This window comes from Ananas comosus, linkage group 10 (genome assembly GCF_001540865.1).
Source record: "Ananas comosus cultivar F153 linkage group 10, ASM154086v1, whole genome shotgun sequence".
Taxonomy (NCBI): domain Eukaryota; kingdom Viridiplantae; phylum Streptophyta; class Magnoliopsida; order Poales; family Bromeliaceae; genus Ananas; species Ananas comosus.
Window position 1 is genome coordinate 2,771,807 of NC_033630.1, and position 24,893 is coordinate 2,796,699.

A 24,893-nucleotide genomic window follows, 5' to 3' on the forward strand; every position below is an offset into this window, starting at 1 on the left:
GATCAATTTAACTGCTACAGTGCTTAACCACTACAAACAGATAAAAGTGCTACGAACAAAGCATGACGTAAAAGGTTAGATTGTGCCCAATTTTGTCATTTATTCTGGGTCGATTTATATCCACATTCAGCTTTGGTTTGGCTAGGAGCTGTTTATTTCCTCAAAAATTGTCAAAAAAATAAATTTCAAAATAATTTTTTTCATGATTTTTTTTTTAAAGCTTCCCGTCCGTTTGATTTATAGAAAAACTAGCTTTTTTATTTCTTTTTCAAATTTCATGAAAAAAATAGTGTTTTTTCTTTTCCAAAAAATAATTCAAAAAAATTTAAAACATTTTTTTGATGAAATGTGATTTTTTTTTTTAAAAAAGCTTCTTCTTTTTCTTTTTCTTTTTTTTTTTTTTCAATCAAACAGACAGAAAACTAGAAAATAAAATTTTCCATGAAACCTTTTTTTCTCAATTTTTTTTCCCTCTTTTTTCGGAGAGACCAAACAGCCCCCTAATAGAAACCCAAAAATAGAAAAAGAAAGAGAAAGAAAAAGACAAATGGAACAAAATAGCGCACAGGCCTTTTAGTGTCCAAAACAATTATACAAGATAATAAACTAAAAAAACAAGAGTTAATCTAAAATATAATAAGCAAGATGAACCAAAAAATAGAGAGTTACTCTCCATCACTAGTCCCCCATCTATAAATTATTGCAATCAAGTCTCTTTTCCTTCAAAAGTTGGTTAAGTAAGATGAAAAACTGCTTGACCGCACAAATCTTTTGATGCGATCACCAGTGATGGTACTAAAATGAACTTGAGAACACATCATCATCTTACACTATTTCTTAGGTTAAGCATCAACGTACTACAGATGCATTATAACATATAAAAGCTCGCATAAGAGATTCTTGTGCTGCATAAGACTTCAACTAGTAACTTAACCTGACTACAAATGCAGAGATAAAAGGTAAAAAGGTTTAAGATCCATTCCATAAACTATATGGTTATATGATAACTGATTTTAGTCCCAGAAAAAAGGCGTAAAAACACTCTTGAAAGCTAGAATGCATGGAAGAACTAGTCGAAAACATTTGAAAGGATAGATATAGCCCATGCACTATCCTGACATTGCTCGGCCTTTTAACTTAGAATACTTTTGGTGCTGTCAACTTCTTCACACATTGCGATTCCATCCCTGATAATCAAGGATCGAATTGCAACATGAAAAGGTTCGGGGACGAAAATGTTCGGGCGGAAAATACCAGGGCCAAATCACAATATCAGTATAGTACACGGACTACTACCCCACGCACTTTACCCGAGTTAAAAACAGAAAACAGGATAAAGCATAGTTCATAGAAAAGACGCAAGAAGAAGCTTGCTTATTCAAAAAGCCGACGAATATAAAATGTTTCAACGTGTACTTTCGGGAGAATAAGGTATCCGTCTTAAATTTACCCTACATTCTTGCATTACGGCGTCACATGCCTGAGAACCTGAAGCAAAAACAACAGTTTCGGAAATGGCATCACATTGCTGCGGCTCTTTCTCAACTTTGGGAAGGTTGCCTTCATAAGGAAATTGTTCAACACAAACATTGGGACTATGATGTTCCTTAGGGTCATCTTTAGAACTGTCTCCAGAAATGGTAGAGGCTTTCTCCTGTTCCATGGCAATATTAAGGTGATCACATTCAGTATCAACATTAGGGTTTTGTCCCTCTCCTCCTGTGTTGCCAGAATTAGCAGCTAATGGCGATGCATCTTTATCGGGGGAGAAATTATTCTGTTCCGCCACTTGCTCTTTATTAGAAGCTTCTGAGGAAGGTGAGACAGGGCACTTCACCTTTGTAAACTCAGTACGCATCTTGGAGATTAACATGGCTCTCTGTGCATATTAAGCCGGAAATTAGAACATGACAAAATAAAATTACAAAAAGATAGTGAGTGTGGCATAAAGTTCAATAAATGTACAAGCATTTGACGTTAATCTTATCAGGAAAGATTAGGATTGCTACTTCAAAATGAAAATCTTAACTAAAGCAACATACTGAATGAAAATCTAGGAAATCTAAATTCAATTATACAAGATAATTGACGATGACTAACCTGAAAAACGCGGTCCTTTTTTGCAGGGAACAGAGATCTTAAGATGAAATTTGAACTCTTCCCTACTTTCTTCACTGCTTTAGTGTTCTGAAACAGAAGAATCTCGATAATCAACACCAACACATAATCAAGCTTACACATAAAGATACATAATGGGCAATTAATACCTGCAAATCTTCATGTTTTGCTGCATCAGATACGTCAGGTGGGTCACAACCACCCAGCAAAGTTACGCAATGTTTATACAATACGGAAGAGGTAAGATCAATCGAAATATCAATCTTAGAAAGGTAACTACAGCAAAAGGGAGGGTTATCATTCTCAAGTCTTTTCGAAGGCTGCGATGACTTGTCAAGTATATTACTAGATGGAGCGTCCGCATCACTCTTTAAGGGCGATGCTTCACTGGATCTCTTTATTTCAGTGCTTGCCGAAAGGGATTGTCCGCTTCGGGTTCGATGAAGAGATTGCACTAATGAATGTTCGTTAGCACGAGCCTGATGAAAATCAATATTCGTATTTTTTATGTTTTGTCCCTTCCATGTATCATGTACCATTGGGGTATCAATCGGATGCCTCGCTTTACCCCAATCTGGCCTTGCATCCGGAGGTGGGTATGAATCTTTGACTGTATTACCCCATCCAAATGGACGTGCGTGACCAGAATATTGGCCTGCTATTTCATGCATGTTATAAGAAACCCTAGTGTGGCTCATCTCCAAAGGAGGTCTTATTCCGAAGAGGGATGGAGCAGGATATTGGTGGATAGTTGAATGGAAATCAGGAGGTGGTGGACCTTGCTCGAAAGGTATAAAGCCGTTAGGAATAGGAGAAGGCCAAGTTGGGGCAGTTTTCCAGGAATTATTGTATGGACCACTGTTCCTTTTGAAACGGCTTCCAGGTTTACGATCTCCCATTGGTTGAATTCTATGATTATCTTCTTCATAAGAACCCAAAACTGATGGGTTCTCAATCCCAAATCTCACAGGCGGTGGAGGGAGAAGTTGCCCTTTGCTTTGATCAACAAGAACATGCTCACTATTCACACCACCTTTTTCTAATAATCGCTGACCATTTGCAGATGACGGTGATTTTTCAGTAGACATGTTTGGTGTAGAACAGTCATCTGATCTTGGTGTCCTGTTATATTTCGAAGAAGTAGCTGTTTCAGTAAAGTCATCCTTTACTTTAATCTTCTCCACTGACTGAGAATCAGATGCTCTTTCCTGTCGCCCAGAGAGGCCAGAAAAATCTTCCATGGAGGCTGCATCACGGAGTTTCTCTTCTTGCTTCGAGTTGCGCCTGATCATATATAGGGATAATAATTTCAGGAACCTCACAAATTTGCTTTCCTTCTATTTCTTAGAACAAATAGATGAGAAAATCATAAATAAAGTTTTCTAACTATGCACAAAAGAAGCTATACGATGCCTACCTAAACATTATTTGACAGATTAATCACATAAAAGATCATATGTGTAGCTTGAATGCAATAGCGGTTACAACATACAACTTTACAAACTAGGAAGAAAAATTAAACATAGTACCTGCTCTCTTCTTTGATGGAAAGAGTACTGTGTCTGGGGGAGTTATTTTGGCGATTATCGTGCCAACTGGAATCAACCTTGTCCTGTCTCAGATGATCAGTCCTAGCTCTGTCGGTATGTGAATACAGAAAACTTGCATCTGATTTATAGTTTTCTGCTCCCAGATGTATCTGTTTTCCATTTCGATCTTTCAAATCGCTGTAAACCCTGACTTCCTCATAAGACCTTTTCCTTCCTCTGTTATCATCTCTATACTTAGCTCTTTGGTTCTCTATATAGGAACCACCATCATCTCTATGCTTGTGTTCGTCCCTGTAATGCTTATTTGAAGGCCTATCACTTGTCTGATTCCTTGATGAGTGTTCATCTCGTTTTCTATCATTGCGATGAACTCTGTAAATATCATCTCGGTATTTATCTCTATATCTTTCATCTTTATGTTTGTTATCTCTGGACCTTTCATATCTATGGGAATACAAATGCTTATCCTCAGTGTCCCAGATATCGGCTTGCCATTTATCTTTATCACCAGATCGTTTTCTCCTTTTCTCATGTCTCTCAAGCTCCTTTCCTGACTCAGAGTTGCACAATTCATCTTTCTGTTTATCTTCTGCAAATGGAGACAAATGAACATACAGAGTCACAAAACAAATGGGATATAGACGGTTGAAGTAACAGAAAAAAAAAAAAAAAAAATGAAAACAAGGTTAAACCCAATGGCAACAAAATATTGAAGATATATCAGTACTCAAGTGCACTATACAGGAAATAGAAAAAAAGGGCACATGTCGCACATTTTGTAAATCAACAGGGAAAATCAGGATAACACTGAACCTTCACCAAACAAGTAACAGTATGTGTTAATGGCTAATTTTATGAGAGGTAGATGCTGATTTGTTCCCCATTTTTCTAAGGAAAGTGTGATTTCTGAACTTTCTTCAAGTGACAGGAGAGTGCTTTTTCCCTTTTCTTTATTCTCTTCATTATATATTCCCCTTTACTGCTAGGAATTTACAAACACATCATTAAGAAAGAAAATAAAAAGATAACCTGGTATTTTGGATGATATATGAAGATTTCTTGGTCAGTGGAAGTTGCTTGTTAAAAAGTTCTATGTGGCTTCTATTAAGGAATTTGATGATTTTTTTTTTTTTTGACAAATCTAGGTAACAAGTCGACTATATTATTCTGGTAAATTTAGGCAAAAATTAAGCTGAAAAACTAAGGCCTGTAACCTAAATATGAATCATCGCAACTAAGGCCGGTAACCTAAATATGAATCATCGCATGAAAATCAACTATCTGAAGCTCCCATGCGAATAAGGTGATTCCAAGGAAAGCCAAGCACAAAAACTTCAGATAATCAAAGACTCACCATTCGGTTTGTGTTGACTTAGGGCTCCAGATCATTCTACCATAATAGCTGGAACTGACATGGGGAATAGAAAAGAAAAAGCAACTCTTGAGGAAAAGGTATCAAGAGTGCCTACAGAGTTGGATGAAAACAACACGAGAAAATAATGTCTGAGATCATATTAACTCACATTGCATAAAGGTTGGCCTTAACGTAGTATATGAGAATAAAATAATAAAAAAGATGGTCCAAAACACCCAAAAGAAAGTATATATGTGATCCTTTTATCAGCACAAGTGAAACCTAAATTTTTGTGCAACAACTGGAAAATCTGCTCAAACTTTGTGCAACAACTGGAAAATCTGCTCAAACTTTGTGCAGCAACTGGAAAATCTGCTCAATCTTTTAATTAGCAAAAAATGACACCAATTTTGTCATGCACCTAATGACAAGTATGCTACAACTTCTTAATGTTGAGACCAGCTTCGACCTATGAATGTAGATATCTTTGCGCCTGACCAAGATCAGGGAGATAAAAACCTCCAGCTAGACTGCCCTGACCAAAGTTCTTGAATGATATGACAATTGATCATTTTTCATTCATCCTATACATTAAATATCACTATTAGCTACAAAGAATCATAATAACGGTGTTCCTGAAATCAGAATAGCTAGCCTACTTTGATGTCTTGGCATGGACATCTCAGGCTTTTAAGTTTCAAGTGTAATATAAGCGGCAGCAATCATGTCTCTGAACAAAAAAGAAGAAAAACAAAAAGCAACCATAATGGATGGATAATCTAACAACCCAGACGAGCTTAAAGCCCGAAGTTAAGAGCCCATATGATTTATGCAGAAGCTTTGTTTGTATGTTTCCCTAATGTTTATAAGTGAATCTACAGCTCATTAAATCAATGCCCCCTAGGGATTAACAAAGTATTTCAAGTCAAGTCTGTATGGCATAATTTCTAGTAATGAGGCACTTTAAAACCATTAGAGCACCTAAGTAAGAAAACATTTACTTTCATGTTAACTTGGATACTTTAACTTGGATACTTAAATTTCTTTTGAATCCATGTAGGACTTGGCAGGCTAGAAATGATTGGCATCAATGATGAGCCATTTGACAAAATTATATGTTGAAAAATTTTAACAATCTAATATTTATTCCAATTACAAGAATAAATCTTATTAACATCTAGTATATTACTATCTAGCAAGTGATCAGAGACTACGAGTTTCCCTACTAAACAAAATCCTAACTATCTGAAGTAGGGGTGAGCATTATTAGGCGGAAACCAAAAAAAACGAACCAAACAGATGCATTTTGGTTTTTATGGTTCGATTAATTTTGAATATCGGTTATGTTTGGTGCTCGGTTCGGTTTATAAACCTGAAACCGAACAGACCAAGAAAACTGAATAAACAAGGATTTGTAAATAATATTTATGGATATGAGGGAGATTAACAGCAGCAAAGTTCTCCCTGCCGTCGATCGCTAGCTCGACTACTCTCCTCCATCTCTCTTCACCGGAATCCAAGAAATAGGTACAATCCCTTTTGTGGTTTCTTCTTCACATCTACTATTCTCTCACATCAAACCGGTTAGACCCACCACACCAAACCGAAAATTTCAGTTCGGACCAATTGCAGTTTTGGTCGAATTTTGGGCCGGTTTGGTTCCTAATAAACCAAAACCGCAAAATTTTGATTCGGCCCAGAAATCACGTGAAAATCGGCCGAACTGACTGAATGCTCCGCCCTTAACCTTAAACTTTCAAAAAATTAACTAGAAGCAAGAAGAGGTTTCTGGAAAGCAGATTCAGCTATACCAATTAGCAGCACATGGGAGCATATTCTTCATATTGATTGGGAAAATTTTCAGATAAAGAAATATAAAGAAAAGAAGAGGCATCAAGCAAGTGGAAGGACGAAAAAAGTAAAAAGTCACAACTGAACAGCTAGCCTCTATATGGTCAATCGTGTGGATCTAGCCTGCATTGCAGTAGGGTATTTCAAAATTGTCTCCTTCCAAAGCCTAAAACAAACATATAGAGCTTCGCTGGCAGACAAAATAGCAATCTTTTACATGTTAACTTTGACACCTCAAAGAAAGATATGTCAAAAAAGAATGGTCAAGAACCTTGTCCAACCTTTTGTTTGAGCAGGAAAAGTAACTTACTGTGCGAATCTTCTGTAGTAAAATGGAGTACTAGCATTTATCAGACACCTAAGGTAAACTATACAAACAACAAAACAGAGAACAGAATTTTACATCTAGAAATACAGATTATGAACAGTTACAACAAATTCAAATAATCTTAGCATAAAACCTACAAAAATATCAAAAGGCATAGTTACCTTACCGCTAATTTCCCTATTCTTTTTCAAAGATCGTTCGTCTTCATAGACTCGTAGTTTAGATTTTGAGCTCTCACGCCGCGATTCCTCTCCCTTCTCTGCTCCATGCTCTGTGCCCCTTGCCTTCTCATCATAACTGACATTATCCTCTTTATAGGTCAAATCTTGCTCCGATTGCCGCTTCTCCGATTTGACCTTCTCGGCGGTCTCCACATACCTCTCAACTGAAACTTCATGCCTTCTTCTTGCCCTCCCTTTTAAATCATCGCCAAGGGTGGACACTACCAACTTCTCCGACTCTCCAAAGTCAAAGGTCTCGCCTTTTCCTCTGAAAACAGTAAAGCCATCATCCTCTCCACCTCCACTCCACCGACCTTCAATGGCGGGAGATTCATCGGCCCTATCCCTCCGCTTCTTCGCACGCTCAACCGAGGCATCGCCGTTACCCGGATCAAATTGGTACCTGTCATCAGGAGACGGCGCCAATGACGAAGATTTCCGCTTCTCGGGCTCCAGATCCTTCGAAACCCTACTTCGAGAGCCACGTCCCTTCTCCTCCTCCCTCCTCCTCTTCTCCCTCGAATCCCTATCCTCCTCAGACTCCGACCGCCCCCTCTCGTCCCGAGACCCGTGCTTGCGCGATCTGTGCCTCCGCGGCATAGCGTCAAAGACCCCTCAAAACCCTAGTTTCAAGAATCCCCAAACTCGCACCAACAATCCCTCGCAAGAGACGATCAAACTCACACCTTCGACCCCAAAAAATCGACCGAATCGCAGGAAAAATATACCCAAAATCGCCGAATTTCGAAGCCTCCTCCGATCGAAAGAAGGAAAACAAGATCGATCGAGGCCGTTGAGGGACACCGAGATCGAAAGCGGAAGAGGAATATTGCGGAGAATAAATAGATTAATCAAAACAATAAAATAAAAAAACGAAAAAGATCGAAATGAGAGGTTGGGAGGAGGGAAAGGGAAAGGGTTGGGGGGGGGGGGGGTGGGTGTGTTGTGTTCAGGGAAGGAGACGATGGGTACGACGACTCCACCGTGTATTGGGATAACTATATTTTCTTTGTGACTGAAATGCCCTTACGAATTTTGCCGTGTTGCGGTTACGATGCTTTCCTCGCAACGAGAGGATAAGGGTATGATCGTAATTTGACTTGTTGTACCGTTCTAGCGTTGGGTGTCGGCGATCCGTTACATACTTACACGGTGTCTGCGCGTACACAGTGCGCCGTCGATCTGATTGCGGACGAAGAATTTTTCCATTTATTTTTTGAATTGCGTATGCTAATTCTACTTTTATTATACATCATTAATATACTAATATTAATAATATAAACAGTTTAAATAGTTATATAACAATTTTTTTAAAAATTAATATAAATTTAATTATCTAAATTTTGATTTTATTATTCACTCTTTTAAACCGTAATAAAAGATTATTCGGACGGTTGAGATCGATTCACAAAGTCTCCAACGCGAAGCATGATAACGCTGAGCTTCATCGCGAGTACGCAGAAACACCGTGTAATGCGATTGCGAGGTCGCTCACTCGCTTTTCCCTCACCCCCCCGCCCCCCATGATCGATCGAACAACGGGGAATGGCGTGATCTCTCCTCTCCGCCCACTCTTCTTCTTCTTCGATCGCGTCGACAATGGAGACGATCAATAGGCTCCATCGATCCCTCCTCCGAGGGGACGAAGAGCAAGATGAGGAGGGTTTCTTAGGCGAATCCGAGGGCCTGTGCTCGCTTTCTCCGCTTCAGGTATAACCTACGAGAGCTCGATTTCAAGGAGAAGAACCTAGGATTAGATTATGTGTTCCTTTTTTGTTCGGTGTAATTATGGTAGTTTTTGATTCGTTTTGTTGTTTTCGTTGCAGAGGATATATGGGTTTGCGGCGTGTTTGGTTGCTGGATTGGCTTTTATGCTCTTGGTATCGAGCTAAATTTTCTTTTATTTTTTTAATTTCGATATATATTTTTTATAATTTCTAGTTGTTCGAGGTGAGGTGATTTGATTTTTTTTTTTGGGTAATTTCTGAAGATTAATGACTACTTAATCGGCATTATTGCTGTTTCGGAAACATGGATTGATGCTAATTTTTATCTCAATATGACAAATTATTACACCCATAGGCTTTCCAGCTAAAGGATGTTATGCACAAAGCTTACTATTTAATGTGTACTTTTTTATTAATTTAGAGTTCCCTTTTTCCTTGGTTCCCCTTTTGACAAACTATTCCAGAACACAAACTTAGGAATGTTATTTTGCTGTTTAATTGGAAATGTTTCTTAGAGATGTTAAAGTTGTATGAACTCATAGAGAAGAGAAAAGCGTGACCAGTTGAGCTTACAGATAAAAGAAAACAATATTAATCATCAATAATTGCTGCTTTTGGCGTATGTCGGCAGTTGCAATATGCTAATTTGTTTCATGTTCCTTTCGCAGTCACTTATTGTTTTTGCCAGACCTATCAAATTTGCAGTAATGTTCACCTTTGGGAACATAATGGCGGTTGGAAGGTGAGCTAATTGCTTGTAACTTAACTTCGGAAAAGAAGTTTACTTGTTTTTTCTAAACCATTCCATGAGAGTATTGTTTAAATTTGGAAAAGAAGTTCATTTTTCACTTCGTTTTAATCTGTCCTTTTCCTTTATTGCCGATTTAGTTGGAAATCTTATAAGAAAAATTGAGCTTTTCTGTGGCAGCACAGCCTTCCTTATTGGACCAGGACAACAAGCAAGGATGATGCTTGACCCGGTTCGTGTTTATGCTACGGCTATTTACATTGGATGTGTCGTTCTGGCTCTTTTTTGTGCTCTTCTGGTGGGTTTTATTTCATAAATGACATTCAATTTTAAATTTCTTTTTATCTACTAATTGATACTTGATATTTATTTGTCTTTATTATGTATTGTTGTCTTCTGCAGATTCATAACAAACTGCTGACACTGATTGCAATTATTTGTGAGGTTTGTGCTCTTATTTGGTAAGTTGCTTTGCCTTTTACTGTATCTTGATGTTCTGGATGCTATAGTTCATTTGAAGGTCATATATTTTACTTTATAATGCATAATGATAAACAAAGGTGAACGTGCAACTAAGTTTAAACACCATCTCTAGCGCAAGTAGCAAAAGGCTTGATGGTTCGTATCTAAGATCCCAAGTTTGAAGCCTAGTTCCTTCGCATTTCGAGCTAAGTTTATTTCTAAAAGGAATAAGCGAAGCGGGTAGCATGCTACCTTTCTCTCTCTCAAAAAAAAAAAAAAGTTTAAACACCATCTTGGCTCTTACATGTGCCACATAGATACTAAAACCTAAAGAGTGTTCTCGACTACAACTTGGACTTTATCGCATGTACATAATACATTACATGACATTTTCATACGACACCATGTCGCATCTTATGTTACACTTTAGTAGACCTAACATCTCTGACAGTTACTTCAAGCAAGCTGCTTTGTATCTGTTCCTATTGCTAATCTATTGAATATCATGTGACACGTTCACTGGTCCTCAAGAAAACTTAGACTAGCTGTGTCTTCCTACTCTGTTTCTCTCTCTTTTGTTTGACCTTTCTCTTCCTTTATCCTGAATCTAGTTGTCTTTTTGAGGTTACTGTCATAAGGACCGAGGAGGAGGAATGCCCAAGTTTCTAAATTACAAGGATGACATCCATTAAATTCAATTTGACGCACCTATTATTTATTTAAATTAATTTTCCGTCCACTATAGTAATTTTCTGATGACAACTCTTGGATGCAGTATGTAATTTCCATTTTCACTCATTTCTAGAGGGTTAATATTGTGTTAACTAATATTCTAATTCGCCTCACCATCTTGGATTATCATTTACACCAAAAATATTGCCTGCAGATTGTGGTCCTTTTGACTAAATGTATAGCTGTGTATATTTTCTTACTCTAAATTCTTGGTGTGACTGTAAGTTTGGATTTCACTTTGTCACAAGATGTTAGTTTCCATCCTTCGAACATCAAATGATCTCTTTTGGTGTCTCAGGTTTCCAAAAGCATTACCTTAATATCTAGGGGTTGTTGATTTGGTATTTCTGGACGTAAGTTGCCAACTCTTGTTTATTCTAATATTGGCATTATAGACCCATTTTCATATTTATCAATGTGATCAGTATATTTCCCCAAAATCATCTTATCACTTATCAGTCAATACAACTGCAGATTTTAGTTCCCCAGCAAAGATGAGCCTCCTTTTTTTTTCCCATTTTTAATTCCACCAGTCTACTTGATGAGAACTCTGAGGGGGAAGGGGGTTTGAAACTTTCTCGCAGGGTCTTTACAGTTTTTGTCACATATTTTGTTTCTTTTCAGGTATAGTTTGAGCTACATCCCTTTTGCTCGAAGAATGGTTTCGGACTTGATGGTAAGGCTTTGTGATACTGAGCTTTAGGGGGATGCTGATACTATAATGTTAATCAAGGCCTCTTCTTGATGAAACACGCAACTCTAGTGGTTGTTGGTACCGAAAGTATACATATATCTGTAGTCTGTACCAATCTTTCCTGTTCTCATTCTTTTGATTGATGAGTTTGTTCAACCTGTTTGCTTTTCCTTTTTTATTTCCTGCTCTCCTTTTTGGTTTCAAGGGTGTTAAGCATGACATACACTACTGTTTTTATAACTTGATTGACATGCATGGCTTATTGTTTCATTTGTTCTGGCTCAAATAACAATTGCCAAATGAACTTGACTCTATCTTGTTCTGTTAGTATGTGTTGATGGATTGTGTGAGGTATAACACTTTTTAAACTACTTACAATCTAACATCCCAGAAGTCCAGAGTTTTGAGTCCTATATTTGAAACTCATAAGCAGAGGTTGAATTCTAACCTCTAAGATGACAATTCAAATAATAAAATTTAACATTATTCACAATGAAATGTTGTCAAAGTTGTTCCAAAATTGAGGATGTGCTTCATTACTAGTTATATTTGCTTCTTTATTTTTTCAATCACACCAAATCTGTTCTTTAGCTCACCATGTTCATAAATTTGTTTACATATAAAATATCTTGTTATTTAGGGTAAATTATAATTTTGGTCTTTAAGCTTTAATTTCTAATAATTTTGGTTAGAACTTTTTAAATTATTGTAATAAAATCCTACAACTCAATTTAATTGATTAAATATTAATATATTAATGATGTAAAAGTAAGAGTTGGGCTAGAATAATATTGATAGCAAAAAACTTTTTTTATTATTAAGTTTTTAGTCTTTTTATCAATTTCTTTTATCATTTCTAACTATTGAATTAAATATTATAACACAGTGGAGACCACTAAATCCTAAGGGGATCACTTAACTCTAAGGGACTAATATCATCTTAACTCTATAATTTTTCATTCAAGAATTAAAAACTTAATAGCAAAAAGAATCTTTTGCTATCAATAGTATTCTAGCCTAACTCGTAAAAGTAATATAATATTTTAATTATTATTGCGTCCTTAATCATAACACTATCACATTACTTCAACGCGTTAATATTTAGTCAACTAAATTAGATTGCGGGACTTGATTGTAATACTTTTAAAAGGTTAAATCTAAAATTATTATAAATTAAAGTTAAATAGCGAAAACATAATATGTATAATTTAAAAACCAAAAATATAATTTATTCTATTATTATTATTATTATTTTTGATAGTTAGCACGCTACCCGCTCCGTCTATTTCATTTGTAAATAAACTTAGCTGGAAATCTAAATCAACTAAGATTCGAACTGGGTCTCGAATATCAATCACCAAGCCCTTTGTCACTTGCTCTAGGGATAAAATCATTTCTATTATTAGTGAGGGACAAAATCATCCTGCCCCTACAAAATTTGTGCATATAATAAGATTTTTTCCTCCATGAATATGCAAAGGTCGGACATCTAACAAGGAGCCTAGCTTCTGACACGTGGCAACAAAGAGGCTTGATTTCGAATTTACAAAAGTACCCCTATAAAACCCACGAATTACAGCACCTGCCGCTCCATTTAAATTTTCAAAAACCCTCGCTCTCCCGCGGCTATATAAGTAGCGAGCGGAGGAATGGGTCTCGCTCCATCGCGCTGCTTGTTTCGTCCCCGAGCTCCAGCGATTTCCGGAGAGAGGAGAGACTCGAGGAAGAGAGAGAGGTGCGAGGGAGACGAGATGCAGCACACGTCGAGGAAGAGAGGGGGAGGATCGATCCACAGATCGAGGAAGAGGGAGCGAACCATCTCCTCTTGCACCTCCCCGCGCCTCTCGTTCCTCTCCCCCCATCCCACCTTCAACTGGTGACGCCTCTCTCGCTCTCTTTCTCTCCGTGATCGGATTCGTGTACTTGATTCAAGCTACTTGCGCAGAGTAGATCGGATCTCGCGATTTGATTCAAATTCTCTGCGCGAGTAGATCAAGCCTGGCGACCGGGAAATCAAACCGATTAAGGAGCATTTTCTTATGGAATTCAATCTCCTTCTCTGCAATTGAGCTTGAATTGATTCCAAATTTTCAGATCTAGTAGATGCTTTTTCCGTTCGTAGACCACCGATTTCAGAGCACCTGATGATAATTTTACTCTGATTTGAATCTTATCTCTCTTCTCTTACGTGATTTAATTCGAGCTCTCACAGATCAAACGGTTCAAAGAGATCGAGATCACTTGATGATCTTCTTTTGTTTACATGTACCTCTTGCGTAGTCCACCTCTGATCATTTAGCAAGCTTCGATCTCTCGTTTGTAGTAACAGAGTTGTTTCCGATCTGTACTCTTCTATTCAAACATAGATCCGTTTTCTTACATCTTAGATTCCTAGTTTCGATTTCAAATTCTAATTAACGATGGATTAAATTGAATTATAGGCATTTTTTAATTCTTTTCCCCCTTAATTTAAACTTCAAAGTGAGAACAGGTACGAGTTGGACGTGTGGACGGAGGTGGCGAGGTATTTGGACGGCAAGGATCTGATCCGCCTGGCGCTGGTGAACCGCTGGTTCCACCGTCTGATCGGCGAGGAGACCATATGGAAACACGTGTGCCTTCGCGATCTCCAGGTCCCCACTCCCCAACACGTGTCCTTCCCCTGGAAGCAGATCTACGCCTCCGCTCTCGGTATCGTCTCCTTCACACCAACGCCAACACGGTCACCCCTGCGCTAGCTATTCACTGACACGTGTCGGTTGCTCTTGTAGATGGGAGCCACTCCTACTGTTTCCGTCAGAGGGAGAAGCACCTCGGTGAGGAATCGTTATGATCGTTGTTTACAAGCTCTCTTGGTCCGTATTTGTGAACTCTAACGCCGTTAATGTGGCCGTCGTAGATTGGATGCGGATCGGGTCGTTCTTCTTGGACTCGCCGTTCGTGCTATTGACGGAGACGTTAGCGCTGCCCAAGAAGCTGCCCCAGCCCGGGGACGATCCGGAGCGGTCGATCCAGATCACCGGCACGTGCCTGTTAACCAACGCCCGCACGGGAATCTGGATAGCCGGTGCGTAACGTCTTTTTTTTTTTTTTTTTTGGTTAAAAGGTCTCTTAATTGTAATAGCGACAATGCTCATATAACTAATCAATGTTAAGAACCTAATTAAGAAAATTCAGAGATTGGGGATCAAAATAAGAACACCAGGTGTATTTTGGGAATAAGTGGTGCAATTAAGCATGTATAAGGTAATCAGATTCATCGACAATTATTCCTGACCGTTGGATCTCTTTTGTCTTCTCGATCGACGCTTCAGATCTGCAGCTCGTGCGGTGCCCCGTGTGCAACCTCAATACGTGCGAAGGTGAAGACGAGTCCTACCATATATCGCTACTTAACAACTTTGGACAATTGGGGTGTAATTAATCAGCGCTTTATATTGCATCACCACTGTTTGCGTGCGGTGCAGGGACGATGCAGGTACTGGACGCGAGGCACGCGGAGCTGTTCCTGGAGGAAGGGTACAGGAGAGGGAGCTGGGAGTACGAGGACTTGGCATTCCACCGCATTGAGAAGCCATCGACCGCCGCCGTCGGCGGAATCTTCGACCTCACGTATCTCTCTTCCCTCTCCACCGCAGGTGTATATGCCCATACTAACCATTTCTTTCGTTCTATTCTCATTAGTTACGATATAAAATTATACCGAAGCACCCTCATTGATCCACTATAGACCATTTTGAAATTAAAAATGCTTTAGCTACCGATCGTCTCTAACGCAAGTGGCAAAAGACTTGGTAGTAGATATTCGAGGTTCCAAGTACGAATCCTAGTTAATTCATATTTCAGCTAAGTTTATTTCTAAATGAAATAAACGAATCGGATAGCATGCTATTTATCTCTCAAAAAAATAATGCTTTCAGTCTCTTCATCAGTCAATCAATAGGGCTCGATTTAACTGCAGTTTCAACTGCAATGGTAGGAGAGAATAACTTTAAACCAAATATAAACTTGCCTCTCTAATAAACTTTTAAATAAAAAATAAATATTTTTCTATATAGTTGGTAGTTTCACCACCCACATATGTAAAGTAATAAAATTTTATAATTGCATTTCTCAACTATATACAATCAAATAAATTATTTATAGTTGAAATAATTTTTATAACATCAAATTAAATAAAATATATATAATTATAATTATTGTATTTTTAACTATATTATATTTATAATTATATTCACCTAAACGGCTCAAAAACTTCCTAATCATGTTATGAGAAACAGTGGCTTTTAATTGACGCTGACCGAATTTTGCATTGAAAAAATGTTACTAGAATTAAATTTAGAATCCGTAGTGAAAATGAAGGTGTCTCCGTAAATTTTATCCCTAAAATTTAATCAAATCCTTACAGTAAATCATAATATTGTAATACTAGCATCGGATTTGGACAGGGGTCTTGGACTGGAAGTCGTGGATTGGTCAGCCCAACGACTGGCAGCCGAAGGCGAGGCTGGCCATCCACGCCGTCGCCGTCAACACCAATCTGCAGCCCAACGATGGTAGCAACCTCAAAAATATCATCAAAACAAAATGAATTTAAATTCAAATATTTTCAATTCTTTCACTTTTAATTTAATAAGTTAGAATAGAGTAATCACGCGCTCTAACAGGACTCCACGTGAGATTTCAAGCTATGAGGAACGGCAGCGGAGATGGAGAGGTGGTTTCCATCAGAATCTCCCAGCAGCTCATTTAAGAGCTCTTACCAGAAACAAATTTAGGTTCGTTCTTAACTTGCATTAATTTTCGCATATGTTTAGTATATTTTGTCTCCCATAAAAAAAAGATAACAAAATACAAAAAAAGAAAAGAAAAGAAAAGAAAAGTTAGTACATTGGCGAGGGGATTTTTGGAATGGAAGTTAATCACCCCCTTATAATCAACTGTTACACTCCATCAAGAGAACTTACAGCTTCTTTACATGTTTCCCTTTTTTTTTATCGGTGCTTCTTTCTTGTAGCTTCCTCTGCCAATAATTAGTAAATAAAATTGGGCATTTTTTAGTCCAAGAGAGTTGTAAGTTCCTTACGCCAAATTTCATAAGAAACTTAACTATTTAAGAGAAGGGTGAAACCCTCCGTATCTCGGCAACATTGGATAAATGCACGGTGGCTAGACAACAAATTAGGTCTAAATTCGGGTAGAGGAAACATAAATTCGTATAAAACCAAATAATCATCGACTCATCGAAAGCTGAAAGTGAACATAAATATTAAAACCAGCTTAGTTCTTTTATTAATTTTTCGATAGCACACAGCAGAACCATCGTCACCAATCATCAGAAATGAACAAACAAAAAAACAAGTGAAGTATAAAGACAACTTAAAGACAAAGAAGAAGAAAAAAATCCACATTAATTCTCAACAGTTATAAATGAGAGACATCAAGGTGATCTAGCATCAGAAAGGCGCAACTGAGTCACTGTGAGTAGGCAAATCAAGAGGAACAACAGTGTATGTGGTTTATTGATAACGAAGTGTTCGTCATGAGCCAACCACAACCACATCATAAGGCCGGATCGGATCGAGAGCATCAAGTGATCTTACAAAAATAAAAAAAAAAAACCCGCCTTTAATTATCCCAGGCAAAGAAGCAGCAAGAAAACGCTAATAACCAATGGTTAAACTTTCAAATCGTGATAGCTTAGACCTTAATAAGAAAACAGGTATTGAAAAACAAAAAGAAACTCACAAACCAAAATAGCCTCAATCTCTTCCTCAGTGAGCGGTGTGCGCTTTGGTAAGAGGGAGGCCTTTCGATCCGCCTGCGACGGTATTGAACCATGCAGGCGGGACATGATCTGATCGGAACCTATAGCTTGGTTTGTCAACAGATGCTGAAGATGCCTTCTTCGATTGCGATGCAGCTCCTATACGAGGGAAATCCAAATATCATGTTTAGGTGGAGGTTTAGTTTTCTTTTTGATTCTGTAAAGATGACATATTTTGGCAGCAAAGTTAGCACAAATAAATAGCTCAATGTATTACTCACTGCATTTGATATATAGATGCTGTTCAAATGATCATTTTGGTCAAAATTAATGGATATAATAATGAATTTAATAGACATTCTGATAATACATAGCATGAAAGTACCATGCAGTTAGTTCAGTCGCGAGTCTACGTCACGCTTAAATGAGGCACACATTTGGAGATGGTATGACCAATTTGTCATGTGAGACATGAAACAACGGTTGCATTGAGGCATCAAAAGCAAACTATTTTTTTAATTTTTTATTTTCTTTCCTAAAAAAAATATACAAATAGGATGAATCTCGTATGTAGTGCAGAAATAAATTAAGGAAGAGTCATTCAAACTTATCATCAAACTCTACTCTTCACACCCTTTAAATGTTATATACTTATATTTAGCCCACAACGATATTGATTAATTTGGTCATGCAATTGATATGTAAGAACGGGCTTTTACACACGCACGCACAAAAGAAAATTGCATGAGTAAAATTAGCACAGATTAACGTAAATACTGTAACATGTTTATAAAAGATCAGATCTTTTCAGTAAATATGAACAAAATTGACAAAACAAGATCGAATTGCGAAGCGAACCTATTCGATTTGCAGGATAATACTAGAAAAATTGTAGATAAGCAATTTTTTTTACCTGATTGGGAGATTGTTGTTTTATCCGAATAAGCAGCAAATCCTAAATAAAACTTAAACAGAGATCATTAGCTTAAAAATCACTAAAAAAATAAACAACACTAATTCAATGTTAGAGAGAGAGAGAGAGAGATTGCGTGCACGATTTCTTGTTTCCCGTTAAGCGGTCGGGTGCACCCGGTGCACCACGTCAGCATTGTAACCTACCGTTTATGGTTTCATGAACCATGACCATGAACTCATGCCCTTTTTGGTATTTTTTATTTTTTCCTTTTCTCTCTTATATAAATAACATTTCTTAAACGACGAAGCAGTGCAGGGAAATTTCTTTACATTGTAGATGACCTCTCCATTTTTTTGACACATGTTTAATATTACGAAAAATTTTTATTACTAACAATATAAAGTGTTTCACATTAAAATATATTTTCATATTAGCCCATTTCCATTTCTGGGCTTTTAGTCCTTTACTCGTTCTATGGGCCATGTGCCCTTTTTGGCCACTCGTCCATTTTTATTCTTTTCTTTAGCTTCCATAAATTACACTTTCCATCTTCAAACAATAAGATGCTTGGTAATTTGGTTTTGAAATCATAACTTACTATAATCTTTTTGCGCAAAATTTTAACTTGCTATGATAAAATCTCACAAGGTAATTTAGTTGATTGAATAATGATGTGACATTAATATAAAAATAACATGACAGTGTTACAATTAATAGAAAAACAAGGACTAAAATATCATATCATTACCAAATCAGTGAATCAAATTGTTCACCACGACTTGATTTCTATAATCTAAAAAGTTCGAAACATTTTCCTAAATTTTCAGGCAAACTCCATGAACGGTTTGGAATAAAAATCTTTTTTTTTTTTTTTACTTATAACTATCACACCACTCATTCCCTTACCTACTACCGTGATTTTTGTAAGTAAAAGGTGTTGATTAATTAAACAAAACTTTGTAGTGTAATTTACACATTGTTCCGGAATTTGAGGACGCATGTCAACAACTTGGCCTCTATTTATTTCACACGAGACAGGATTAGTTAGGTTCCAATAAAATATCACCCGCGATATTAGGTGCCTTTTTTTGTTTTTTAAATTTTTGGATGAGACCATATTATACAGGCACATGTTTTGATGCATAAATTCAGGTAACATGCATGTGACAAGGGGCTACACAACATGCTACTAATGCTAGCTAAAAACAAAGCTTACGAAGCGTAATCCTTATCCACAATATATCTCACATGTACATGCTCAAATCCAGAGATATTTTGAGATAGGTTGATGAGACACTTATTACTGAGTATATATATATATATATATATATATATATATATATATATATAATGTTGTTTTTTGCTATCAAATTTTAGTATGAGTAACCGATCGTCCCTAGAGCAAGTGACAAAAGGTTGGGTGGTTGGTACCCGAGACCCAAGTTCGAATTCTAGTTGATTCACATTTCTAGCTAAGTTTATTTTTAAATGAAATAAACGAAGCGGGTAGCGTGCTACCTATCTCTCAAAAAAAAGAAAAATTAGTATGAGCACCATTGAAACGTTCATAGTTTAGTCGTGTTATAAAATAACGGTGGAAATGATTATTCAGAATGTTCTTGTTTCTGGTTTTGATTATTATTACCATTTTAGAAATTTAGAAGAGCAAATCTCTAAAATGTATTAGTGTTTGGACTGAACCGAGCCCAACCAAATATGGCCGAATTGATCGAAACTGGACTAGCCAGCTTTATAATATTGGGCCCAAGTCAGGTCGAATCACTCCATTATTATGAGAAATTTTGTCCAACAAGTACATTCAATATACCGACGGTCCCTAAAGCAAGTGGCAAAAGATTTGGTGGTTAGTATCCGAGACCCATATTCGAATCCTAGTTGATTCACATTTCCAGCTAAGTTTATTTCTAAATGAAATAAACGAAGCGGATAACGGGCTACCTATCTCTCTCAATTGCCAAACTAATTATATAAAATAATAGTAATCACAAGTACTGATTAAAATATACTGAAACTAGGTTATTTTTCTTATTCATGCATGACACAAAAAAGGAAAAACAAAATAGAAAAACTATCAAAGGACACTTTGCACCATGCATCCACTCTCTTCTTATAATATTTTCTATAAAGCTTAAGAAATATTTTGCCCCTTTTGGACTCCCCAGTGACAAATTTCAGATCCTTCAATTTCACGCTAGTTTGTTAAATTCCTCCTTTTATTGCTCGATGGTGACTGTCAAAGAAAATAAAAATAAAATAAAATAACCTACGTTTGACTAAGTTACCAACCAGTCCACCTTTGGCTATTATATATTTATATATATAAATATAATATATCCCTACTTTTTGAGCCTTGCAAATTAAACCTAATACCTCTTTCTTTATCATTTCCCCTCATTTTATATTTATATAAACCCCTCCTTCTCACTTGTTAGCACTTACCATTCATTTCCGCCCCCCCCTCTCTCTCTCTCTCTCTCTCTCTCTCTACATACATGGGCAACTCATTCCCTTGCATGGCTCATGGAGCTACTCCTAATGTTTCGAAGGAGAAGCTTCATGGTTGCACCGTTTTCTTCAACCAACTCCATAAGTTGAAGCAAAAGCCCAGGGCAAAAGCTCATCGTGTAGCAAAGGAGACAAATAATGGCTCCAATATGGCTCTCTCAAAGGATCAACACATGAATGATGGTGGTGGTGGTGGTCATGAGAAGGGGATCATTAGAGTGAAGGTGGTGCTCACGAAGAAGGAGGCGGCGCAGCTGCTCTCGATGTGCGTCCACGGAGAGAAGGACGTGTCGAGAATCGCGAGCGAGCTCAAGCGATCGATGGAAATGAGTAGACTTGCGAGCGGAGTCCCGCGCCGCATGGGGTGGCGGCCGGCGCTTGCGAGCATCCCTGAGGAGTGGGAGTAATGCTGTTACGCGACTGTTTCTGAGCTGTTTCCTATCAGATCGATCTTTCGGGTCGTACAGTAGGCTTTTGCGCGCTCACAGGAAATAGTTGTTAGAGATAGAGAGAAAGAGGGGGATCGATATGGGATGAGAGGAGATGTGAAAAGAAAAGTAGTGCTCCCCTCCCATTGAATGCTTAGAGAGAGAGAGAGAGAGAGAGAGAGAGAGAGAGATGTTCTCTATGTGCCAATGACTTGTGTAATTAATCATATGTACCAATTGAACACTTGGAAATTAGGATAAATTTTCTTTCTATTTGTTGTTGCTTTAGTTTAAGTTTCTCTTTTCTCATGATATATATAGATTGTTGGTATATATGATTATGCATTAACCATTCCAAATTCCTATATTCAGTGTATATATATATATATATATATATATATATATATATATATATATATATATATATAAAATTTAAGGTTTTATGGCAATAAATAATTTCATCACAAATTTAATGGATTGGATCCAGGGCACCTATATACATATATAGTTGCCCATGTGCAATTGTCCGCTCTCTCTAGCTAACATGCTAATTAGACAAACTAATGGGTTAGGAGAATCTAGTAGCTAGCAACTCCCTTTGCAACAAAACAAAATCAATCCAGTGGAGGAGATGCAATTTTTTATTTTTTTTTTTTTAAGAGAAAGATAGCATGCTATCCGTTTCGTTTATTTCATTTAGAAATAAACTTGGCTAGAAATGTGAATCAATTGAAGGGACGGGTGGGTAAGGTTCTTAATTTCATGAACTAAGTAAATCAATAGATAATGATATTTGGGAAGTGTTAATACATAAAAAAAAAAAAAAACAAATTTATTCAATCTAGCCAAATTCAGCCAGTGAATAAAATCCAAATTCAATAATCTATTTGCTCCTATCAAAATTGTATTTGTTAATATCAGCATTCAAACCGACAACTTCATTGAATTCGATCAAATTCAACGATTATTCATTCTTTATTTTCTTTATTTTTTTTTTTGAGAAAAAGGTAACTTATCAACTGCTTCATTCATTAAAATTATGAACTAGGCTACAGGGTTGAGGTACGACCTCAATCGAGACAAAAAAGAAAAAGAAAAAGGTTTAACAAAATGTAAAGTAGCTATTTTGCTGAGGTGAACTCCTCCCGCAAGTTCTTCAAGTACCTGATATTATTGACCGTTGAAAAAGGATTCGCATTAATTTTTCTAAAAATTGTATCGCTTCCAGCATTCCAAATAACCCACCAACAGGCTATCAGTCCGGTCAACTTAGAACGAATAGACTGATTTCTTTATTTTCCTCATCACTAAAAATATCTTTTCTGCTGATCTTATCACTTTAAACTTAATAAATGTCGTTTTTAACAAATTCATTTTTACTATCCAATAATAATTTTTTTATTAATGGTAAAAATAATTCTGTTAATAATATTCTTATATAAATTAAATTAGTTATTGTTTGGAGAATTAGTAGAATATTTGGAGCAAGAGCACAAGAGTAGGTGGTTGGCACGATCAAATGCTTTTGGGCGCAGCTGCTGAACGATTCCGTCACCGTCTTGGGATCTTTTTCTAGCCATCCAATTTTTGCCTCTCTGTAGACGTAGTGTAGTTGCTTGTCTTTTATTTATTTATTTATTTATTCTTATTTTAATTTGACCTCATTATTTATTTAATTGGGAATATAAATAGTACACAACAAAAACGGTATATAGCGACACTTTTAAATATCGGTATAGGTTAAAAAAATACTGCTGGCTAAATTACGGACACTTTTAAAAAGTGTTGCTATATGTGGGGTCGCTAGGTATATAGTGATGGTTAAAGAGTGTCGTTATAACCTAAAAATAAAGCTGCTAATTTATCAGCACTTATTTAAGTATTTAGCAACCGTCGGAACTTTACCTCGTTCCCTGCGGTAGCGGAGGTGCGGTGGCAGAGGAGGACGAGAGGGAAGGGCTCTTCGTCCAAAATTTCAGTGAATTGAGTGAGGGGAGAAGGGGAGATGATAATCGATTTTTCTTTTTTTTTTTTCTGTTTGTAATCGGGCAGAATGAGCTGGATGGGGTGGGTTGAGTAGAATATCCTTTTATTTTTGGTTGGATTGAGCTTTATATTAAGATATTAGTAGATTTTTTTAAAAGTTTTGGTATAAATAGAATACTTACACAAAAATATTCTAAATATATGTTCCTACAATTTAATTCTGTTTCTGTGAGTAAACTACGATAATATTTGGATGTGCTTAAATTAAGGACAAAAATGTCACGTAGAGGATGTGTTTTGGAACGAGGGAGGGGGTTTCTTTCTCCACCTATCTCTTAGTTGTTGACTTGCCATTTCAAAGAAAAAGGATTAAATAAATTTAAAAAAAATGTTGACGTAGAGTTGACGTAAGTGACTTCAAGTCAAAATATGGGCCATATCGAACTACATATATATATATAGTTGGTTAATTTGGGCTTAGTAAGTAAAGGGTTTAATTGGTAATTAAAAGGGGCGCCATAATTTAATCCGATTTTTAGGTCTGATTAAGTTGCATTAGTCTTTTTCATTTTGATTAGCTTTGAGTATTAACTGATGAATTAAAAATTATTTGCAGAGAAATTAATATCCTTATTTTTGCTTCTTTGCTTTCTTTTTTTTTTTTTTTTTCTTACGCACGCCTTGTCATGTCATTGCGGAGAAATAATTACACTGGTGATTTATATTGCATGATTCTTTTGCTTATATGTTATTATACTAAGTAATTGTGGCTTAATTACTACAATCACTACAACAAAAACGGTCTATAGCGACACTTTTAAATGTAGGTACATGTCAAAAAAGTGCTGCTAACTAAAATTACCAACACTTTTAAAAAGTGTTGGTATATGTGGGGTCGCTAGGTATATAGTGACAATTAAAGAGTGTCGCTATAACCTAAAAGAGTGCTGCTAATTTACCAACACTTATTTAAGCATTTAGCAACCGCCGAAACTCTATCACGTTGGTTGCAGTGGCGCAGGAGGATGACAGGAAAGACTCTTCGTCTAGAATTTCAGTGGATTGAGTGAAAAGAGAAGAAAATATGATAATTAATTTTTTCTTTTTTTTTTCTTTTCTGTTTGTAATCGGGTCAAATGAACTGGGTGTGGTGGGTTGAGTAGAGTAATCTTTTATTTTTGGTTGGATTGGACTTTATATTTAGGCATAAGTAGATATTTTTTTAAGTTTTAGCATAAATGAGATACTTACTCAAAAATGTTCCAAACATGTGTCCCTATAACCTAATTCTGTTGTAGTGAAAATATCAACATTTGAGATGTTAGTGTCTTGTATATATCAATAAACCAAACAAAGCATGCAACAAGAGGGGGTTTTAGTTATATTAACCACGAGCTATTGATTGGGAGAAATTAACAAAATTAGGTGGTTCAATGCAATGAATTACATCAGTGTACCTGAAAATGTGTGAGGTTTGGTGGATTT

At 36.7% G+C, this 24,893-nt stretch overlaps 4 protein-coding genes and 1 long non-coding RNA gene across 8 annotated transcripts; 3 read left to right on the plus strand and 2 right to left on the minus strand.

The window, feature by feature from the left end:
- On the minus strand, positions 1,345-8,344 carry LOC109715957 (ankyrin repeat domain-containing protein 11-like). Its single transcript, XM_020241205.1, has 5 exons — positions 7,368-8,344; positions 3,648-4,257; positions 2,268-3,402; positions 2,101-2,187; positions 1,345-1,879 (listed from the first exon to the last, which is right to left on the minus strand). The coding sequence occupies exons 1-5, from the start codon at positions 8,020-8,022 to the stop codon at positions 1,406-1,408; spliced, it is 2,961 nt and encodes a 986-aa protein (XP_020096794.1). The 5' UTR covers positions 8,023-8,344; the 3' UTR covers positions 1,345-1,405.
- Positions 8,830-11,986, plus strand: LOC109715961 (vesicle transport protein SFT2B). Of its 4 annotated transcripts, none has more exons than XM_020241219.1 (7): positions 8,830-9,132; positions 9,249-9,302; positions 9,818-9,891; positions 10,078-10,195; positions 10,300-10,341; positions 11,390-11,444; positions 11,716-11,986. In XM_020241219.1, the coding sequence occupies exons 1-6, from the start codon at positions 9,022-9,024 to the stop codon at positions 11,426-11,428; spliced, it is 438 nt and encodes a 145-aa protein (XP_020096808.1). In that variant the 5' UTR covers positions 8,830-9,021; the 3' UTR covers positions 11,429-11,444; positions 11,716-11,986. The 4 variants fall into 4 exon arrangements, with proteins under 4 accessions (XP_020096808.1, XP_020096807.1, XP_020096809.1 ...); XM_020241218.1 differs by having other exon boundaries at positions 8,831-9,132; positions 10,300-10,358; XM_020241220.1 differs by lacking the exon at positions 11,390-11,444 and having other exon boundaries at positions 8,835-9,132.
- LOC109715960 (probable F-box protein At3g61730) lies at positions 13,261-16,631 on the plus strand. Its single transcript, XM_020241216.1, has 8 exons — positions 13,261-13,661; positions 14,268-14,476; positions 14,557-14,601; positions 14,685-14,852; positions 15,100-15,147; positions 15,253-15,423; positions 16,234-16,341; positions 16,453-16,631. The coding sequence occupies exons 1-8, from the start codon at positions 13,435-13,437 to the stop codon at positions 16,536-16,538; spliced, it is 1,062 nt and encodes a 353-aa protein (XP_020096805.1). The 5' UTR covers positions 13,261-13,434; the 3' UTR covers positions 16,539-16,631.
- LOC109715965 lies at positions 17,053-18,570 on the minus strand. The gene is made up of 2 exons (XR_002217803.1): positions 18,466-18,570; positions 17,053-17,711 (listed from the first exon to the last, which is right to left on the minus strand). It is a non-coding gene; the product is annotated as an uncharacterized LOC109715965 (long non-coding RNA).
- LOC109715962 lies at positions 20,951-21,601 on the plus strand. The gene has a single exon (XM_020241221.1). It carries the CDS (start codon positions 20,982-20,984, stop codon positions 21,399-21,401), a length of 420 nt encoding a protein of 139 aa, XP_020096810.1. The 5' UTR covers positions 20,951-20,981; the 3' UTR covers positions 21,402-21,601.